This window comes from Scyliorhinus torazame, chromosome 5 (assembly GCF_047496885.1).
Source record: "Scyliorhinus torazame isolate Kashiwa2021f chromosome 5, sScyTor2.1, whole genome shotgun sequence".
Taxonomy (NCBI): Eukaryota; Metazoa; Chordata; class Chondrichthyes; order Carcharhiniformes; family Scyliorhinidae; genus Scyliorhinus; species Scyliorhinus torazame.
Window position 1 is genome coordinate 170,421,479 of NC_092711.1, and position 7,751 is coordinate 170,429,229.

Genomic DNA, 7,751 nt, shown 5'->3' on the forward strand with positions numbered 1-7,751 from the left:
CCCCTCCCAGTGTGAGTTCGCTGGTGTATCTGCAGGCTAATCAACTGAGTGAATCCCTTCTCACGCTGAGAGCAGGTGAACGCCTTTCCCCAGTGTGAACTCGCTCGTGTATCTGCAGGTGGGATAACTGAGTGAATCCCTTCCCACACTGGGAGCAGGTAACCGGCCTCTCCCCTGTGTAAACTCGCTGGTGTCTCTGCCGGTTGGATGAGGAAATAAATCCCTTCCCACACAGAGCAGGCGGCAAAATGTGGAGCGTAGGGGCTTTTCAGAGTAACTTCATTGCAGTGTTAATGTAAGCCTACTTGTGACAATAAAGATTATTGAAAAAAAGAGGTCGCAAATTCAAAACAGAGCTGAAGAGAAACTGCTTCTCCCAAAGGGCTGTGAATCTGTGGAATTCACTACCCCAGATTGCGGTGGACCTGGGACAGTGAGTAAATTTAGGGAGGAGTTAGACAGATTTTTAGTCGGGTTGAAGGGTTCTTCTCGATGGGCCAAATGGCCTAATTCTGCTCCTATATCTTATGACCTTATGAAAGGGGGAGACATTGAGTTGCTCCCAGATGTTGTCCAGATGTTTCAGTCTGAAACTCATTGTCCAACCTCCACATTGTGACATCACAAAGGAGCTCGTCCTCTTAATCAACCAATAGGAATAAGCCCGCTCCGCCGTGACGTCACTGCCCAGCGCGCAGATGCGGGAGCCCCGCTCCCACTCATTGTTCTCCTTCCCCCACATATCCTCGAGACAAAGTTTCCAGGCAACCGGCTGACAGTTCCGGCCGTCGGTGTGTCCCCTCCCCCACCACTAATACGGGATTGCGCATGTCTAAGGGAAGGGGAAGCTGCGCATGTACAGGGGAGCTCACTTCCGCTGACCTTATTGCTGAGATGACCAATAGGAAGACTGGAGGACCGGAAGGACTCTGCTCCTCCGCCAATCAGAGCTCCCCCATTGTCTCAATGCGGAAGTTGGACACGGAGGTTTCTGCCGAGCAAAACTTGTTCCTCCGACCCTAAATGAGCTTGAGCTGCACACAGACAGAACCTTCCTCCTGTCTCCAACATCTGTGAGTAAAGCACTTTCTTTTCTCCCTCTTTCCATTTATTGTCTTCAATTGGTGATTTGCAGCAACTGAAGAGAAAGGAAGTGAATCCAGGGAGGGTGCAGACCCTGGAAAGCTTGGCCCAGGTCTCTCTCTCTCACTCAAAGACATTCACATCCTTTGCTCCCTCAGCTTGACACATTTATTTGTCTGGCTAAAAGGATGGTCTCTTTCCTAATGTTCACAATTAAAGGTCTGGTTTCCCCAGGAGATGACGGACATTTAAGATGACAGTAAACAGGGCCAATCCAACTCAGCCAATTACTTCTCTGTAGGTCTACTGTCCATCATCAACAAAGTGATGGAAGGAGTCATCAAAGTTGCTATTAAGTGGCAATTATTCTGCAATAACCTGTTCCTGGACGCTCAGTTTGGGTTCCGCCAGGGTCACTCAGCTCCTGACCTCATTACAGCCTTAGTTGAAACTTGGACGAAAGAGTTGAATGCCAGAAGTGAGGTGAGAGTAACTGCCCTTGACATCAATGCAGCATTTGACCGAGTATGGTATCAAGGAGCCCTAGCTAAACTGGAGTCAATGGGAATCTCCACTCATACCTGGCACAAAGGAAGATGGTTGTCGTGATTGGAGGTCAATCATCTCAGCTCCAGGACATCACTGCAGGAGTTCCTCAGGACAATTTCCTCAGCCCAACCATCTTCAGCTGCTTCATCAATGATCTCCCTTCCATCATAAGGTGAGAAGTGGTGATGTTTATGGATGACTGCACAATGTTCAGCACCATTCTCAACTCCTCAGATAATGAAGCAGTCCATGTCCAAATTCAGTAAGACCTGGACAATATCCAGGCTTGGCCTAATAAGTGGCAAGTTACATTCGTGCTACACAAGTGCCAGGCAATGACCATCTCCTACAAGAGAGGATCTAACCACCACCCCTTGACATTCAGTGGCATTTTCATTGCTGAATCCCCCACAACCAACATCCTGGGGGTTACCATTGATCAAAACTGAACTGGACTAACCATATTAATACTGTAGCTCCCAGGGCTGGGAATTCTACAGCGAGTAACACACCACCTGATGCCCCAAAGCTTGTCTACCGGACATCTACAAGCACAAGTCAGGAGTGTAATGGAATACGCTCCACTTTGCTGGATGAGTGCAGCTCCAACAACACTCAAGAAGCTCGACACTATCCAGGACAAAGCCGCCTGATTGATTGCGTCGCCTTCCACAAACATTCAAACCGTCCACCACCGACAAACAGTAGCAGCTGTGTATACCATCTACAAGATATACTGCAATAAATCATAAAGGTTCCTCAGACAGCACCTTCCAAACCCACAACCACTACCATCTAGAAGGACAAGAGCAGCAGATACCTGGGAACCCCACCACCTGGAGGTTCGTTTCCAAGTTAGACACCACCCTGACTTGGAAATATATTGCCATTCCTTCACTGTCCCTGGGGCAACATCCTGGAATTCCCTCCCTAACAGCACAGAGGATGTAGGGCAGCATGGTGGAGCAGTGGTTAGCGCTGCTGCCTCACGGCGCCGAGGTCCCAGGTTCGATCCCGGCTCTGGGTCACTGTCCGTGTGTAGTTTGCACACTCTCCCCTTGTTTACGTGGGTTTCGCCCCCACAACCCAAAGATGGTCACCGCATTATAGGAAGGACGTGGAGGATTTGGAGCGGGTGCAGAGGAGATTTACCAGGATGTTGCCTGGTATGGAGGGAAAATCTTATGAGGAAAGGCTGATGGACTTGAGGTTGTTTTCGTTGGAGAGAAGAAGGTTAAGAGGAGACTTAATAGAGGCATACAAAATGATCAGGGGGTTGGATAGGGTGGACAGTGAGAGCCTTCTCCCGCGGATGGATATGGCTGGCACGAGGGGACATAACTTTAAACTGAGGGGTAATAAATATAGGACAGAGGTCAGAGGTAGGTTCTTTACGCAAAGAGTAGTGAGGCCGTGGAATGCCCTACCTGCTACAGTAGTGAACTCGCCAACATTGAGGGCATTTAAAAGTTTATTGGATAAACATATGGATGATAATGGCATTGTGTAGGTTAGATGGCTTTTGTTTCGGTGCAACATCGTGGGCCGAAGGGCCTGTACTGCGCTGTATTGTTCTATGTTCTATGTTCTATGTGCAGGGTAGGTGGATTGGCCACGCTAAATTGCCCCTTAATTGGAAAAAATGAATTGGGAACTTTAAATATATAAAAAACAATTAAAAAAAAAAAAAAAAACAGCACAGGGGATGTACCTACATCTCAAGGACTGCAGCAGTTCAAGAAGGCAGCTCACCACTACTTCGGAAGGGCAACTGGGAATGGGCAATAAATGCTGGCCTGACCAGCATTGTCCACATCCCGTCAATTAATTTTTAAAAATTTTATATCGGACAGAGATATGTCGAGTGTGTTTATATGGTATGTATTATATATATTATTGATGGTTCTGTGATAACATACATGTATTATTATTTCTAGTTTTGTAAATAGTACTGTACCTACATTATATATTTCCAGTCATACAGTCATTGCAGCAATGACAGAATCCATTTGGTAACTCAAGTCAATGCTGACTCTCTGTACAGCAATCCAGTCAGTCCCATTCCCCATCGATATCCCTGTTCACCAGCAAGTTTTTTTTCTTCAAGTAACCATCCTATTTTATTTTAAATTATTGATCATCTCGACTTCCACAACCCTTGTGGGCAGTGAGTTCCCTGTCATGACCACTCCATGACTAAATACAATTCTTCCTCAGAATTTCCCCATCTCTAATCAGTAAATGTACTGATATGGAGATTCTGTACTCTTGTACAGGTTTTAGTGAGTTTAGATTTGTTGATCAGCACCTTCAGGAAAATTGGGAGGAAAAGTAAGTGAATACAGCCTGTATATTACACCCATTTTTCATCCAGTAATATAGACATATATCTGTCTGGCAGCCTGCATGACGTTTTTCAGGTCTCTGTGCCCAGGACAGGAAGCAGTGAGCTTGGATCTCTCAATCAGCCTGAATCAGCACCTTCAGGAGAATTGAGAGGGTGAATATTAGATACAGCAGAGTGAGAATGGAGGGAGAGTGTGTGGGATGGAGATTTAGAGCATTTCAGGGAAAGAGAGAGGAAAGAATGTTCGATAGAAACTAGAATTGTCTGTTCTGAGTTTCTATCCTGTACTGACAATGATTACTATTGTCAAATCTGTTCACAGGAAGTTCGAACGAGAGGAGTCTGAGGCCAATATCTCAAACTAAATATCACGTCAAGAACTGACTGAGTCACTCAATTCTTGGGATCATTGGCCTTTGAATCTAGAAGGAGAAATGTTTGTCTATTCTGTCTGTTTCAAGAGATTTTAAACATCAGTGTGTCTGGAAAAGCACTGAGACACACATGCATACCCGTGTGAGACTGTTACAGAGCACTGCCTGTGGAAAGAGCATTAACCAGCGACACAGCCTGAAAAAATACTTCACCATTCAGAGCAGGGAGAGACTGTATAGGTGTTCTGTGTGTGGACGAGGCTTCAACTGATCGTCCAACAATAGGAATTCTGTGTGTGGACGAGGCTTCAACTGATCGTCCAACGTGGCGAGACGCAAAATGATCCGGACCACGGGGAAACCATGGAAATGTGAGGATTGTGGGAAGGGATTCAGAGCCCCGTGCGAGCTGGAAAGGCATCAACGCAGTCACACTGGAGAGAGGCCATTCACCTGCTCTCAGTGTGAAAAGGGATTCACTGACATTAGCAGCCTGCGGAGACACAAACGAGTTCACACTGGAGTGGGGTCTTTCACCTGCTCTCAGTGTGAAAAGGGATTCACTGACATTGGCAACCTGCGGAGACATGAACGAGTTCACACTGGGGAGAGGCCGTTCACCTGCTCTGACTGTGGGAAGGGATTCACTCAGTTATCCAGCCTGCAGGGACACCAGCGAGTTCACACTGGAGAGAGGCCGTTCACCTGCTCTCAGTGTGAAAAGGGATTCACTGACATTGGCAACCTGCGGATACACGAACGAATTCACACTGGAGAGAGGCCTTTCATCTGCTTTCAGTGTGAAAAGGGATTCGCTGACATTGGCAGCCTGCGGAGACACGAACGAGTTCACACTGGAGAGAAGCCTTTCACCTGCTCTCAGTGTGAAAAGGGATTCAATGACATTGGCAACCTGCGGAGACACGAACGAGTTCACACCGGGGAGAGGCCATTCACCTGCTCTCAGTGTGAAAAGGAATTCACTCAAATTGGCAACCTGCAGAGACATGAACGAGTTCACACTGGAGAGAGGCCTTTCACCTGCTCTCAGTGTGAAAAGGGATTCGCTGACATTGGCAACCTGCGGAGACACGAACGAGTTCACACTGGGAAGAGGCCATTCACCTGCTCTGACTGTGGGAAGGGATTCACTCGGTTATCCAGCCTGCAGAGACACCAGAGTGTTCATACCGGGGAGAAGCCGTTCATCTGCACTGTGTGTGATATGGGATCCACTCAATTATCCAACCTGCTGAAACACAATGTCACTCATACCAAGAGCAGGCCCTTTAAATGCTCTGACTGCAGGAAGGGTTTCAAAAGCTCTCAGCTACTGATGTCCCACCAGCGCGTTCACTCTGAGGAGAGACCGTTCAGCTGCTCTCACTGCACAAAGAGCTTTAGAACCTCATCCAACCTGATGAAACACGAGCGAGGTCACACCGGGGAGAGCCCGTTCACCTCTCCGACTGGGAAAAGATTCACTCGGTCATCACTTGCTGAGCCACAATGTCACTCACACCAATGAGAGACCCTTTAAATGCTCTGACTATGGGAGTGGGATTAAAAGCTCTCAGGTACTGATGTCCCACCAGCGCATTCACACTGAGGAGAGACCGTTCAGCTGCTCTCACTGCACAAAGTGGTTTCAAACATCATCCACATTGCGGAGACACCAGCGAGTTTACACTGGAAAGAAGCCATTCACCTCTCACTGTGGGGAGGGATTCACTCAGTCGTCCAACATGCTGAGACACCAAAGGGTTCACAAGTGATGACGGGTTGGATTCTGCTGTTATTCCTGCTGTTAATCACATCCAGGACTGAACCTGGAGTGGGTGGATGGGTTTGCCTCCTCTTCAAATCCCTCCCGGGCCTACTTTCTGGCGCGGCCGGCCCCTGAACACCGACTCCATCTTAAGTCGGGAGCGGCGCGCTAAAGAAGTCCCCCGCGCATGCACAGGATGGCGCGGCCCAACTGCGCATGGACAGGATGGCGCGGCCCAACTGCGCATGCGTGGGTTGGCGCGGCCCAGCTGCGCATGGACAGGATGGCGCGGCCCAACTGCGCATGCGTGGGTTGGCGCGGCGCCCATTTGGCACCGCGAAAGGAGGCTGGAGCAGCGTGAACTGCTCGAGCGCCGTGCTGGACCCTATGGGGGCCAGAATCGTACATAACTGGGCCCGGTTTACGACGGCATTCATGATGGCGCGAACTCTTGGGCCCAATATTGGAGAATCGCCCCCAAGGTGTTCTGCATTAACCTTGCTTGTTGCTAAGGCTTTGCTACATTTTGTGAATGTTTCTGTTGAGGCTGCAAAACTTTTTCATTACTAGATGTATTTGTAGAACAACGGTTTATTCATTACGAGGGCTTTTATGCAACTTTTCTTGAAACCGTGTTAGATTCTGACACGTATTAAGTTTCTGTCCAGCAATTCTCATATTTTTATCTGAAACAATGACTTTGCCTTGTGGATATTCCATTTTCTGTCTGTATGTATACTGAATTTAAGAATTATACTGCATTGATTCTTCAAGGTACCAATAAATCAGTGAAGCAATAAATCTGTCATCGATTAATGAGCCTCTTCCTTTGACCTAATGGAATCTTTACTTTTTCTTGTTAACCACGGTTGCGTCACTTTTCCTGTTGGATATTTGTTTCTTAAAGGAATCTATATTTTATGTAAATATGTGATAATTCTTTCAATGCGATTGTATCATTACACATTTTATTGTAAGTTCCTAACCAACTGCAGACAACTTGCCCCTCATGGCTTGACAGTTTCCTTCTGAGACAGAACCATGTAACCACCAAAGCCTATCTTCAGCTAAACCTGCATGCTTTGGGGTTCCAAACAGGAACAGGAACTATCTGTCATCTACCTTCCAAACACCCTTTCACTCTGTGATCCTTGTGAAATTTGAAGCCAAGTATTTGCCACAAGGCTCAAGAGCATCAGCCCACTGGAGGCAAAGTCGTGAGACCGGCCAGTCCAGCAGAACAAAATCCCTCCGACCCTCCCCATTGACCAACTGACAGAATGAACACAATGCTGTTCTGGGTGTAATTGAGAGTAGCAACAATAACAGCAGAATCCAACCCCTGTAATCACTTGTGACCTTGTTGGTGTCTCAGCAGGTACAAGGAAACACAGAATCCCTTCTCAATTTGAGTGCAGGTGAATGCTCACTCCCCGGGGTGAACTGGCTGATGTCTCCGCAGGGTGGATAAATGTCTGAATCCCTTCCCACACTGAGAGCAGCTGAATGGCCTCTCCCAGTGTGAACCCTCTGGTGTGTCTGCAGGGTGAATGACTGACTGAATCCCTTCCCACACTGAGAGCAGCTGAATGGCCTCTCCCAGTGTGAATGTGCCGATGAGCTTGCAGTG

The 7,751-nt window shown here is 47.7% G+C and overlaps 1 protein-coding gene across 1 annotated transcript; it reads left to right on the plus strand.

The window, feature by feature from the left end:
- The first annotated feature begins 942 nt into the window (after positions 1–942).
- Positions 943–6,926, plus strand: LOC140420620 (uncharacterized). The gene is made up of 2 exons (XM_072504614.1): positions 943–1,073; positions 4,302–6,926. The coding sequence occupies exon 2, from the start codon at positions 4,694–4,696 to the stop codon at positions 5,879–5,881; it is 1,188 nt and encodes a 395-aa protein (XP_072360715.1). The 5' UTR covers positions 943–1,073; positions 4,302–4,693; the 3' UTR covers positions 5,882–6,926.
- The last annotated feature ends 825 nt before the right edge of the window (positions 6,927–7,751 follow it).

Excerpts from the sequence above, each read along its gene's own strand:
- LOC140420620 (XM_072504614.1), top strand. The coding sequence starts at position 4,694 with ATGATCCGGACCACGGGGAAACCATGGAAATGTGAGGATTGTGGGAAG.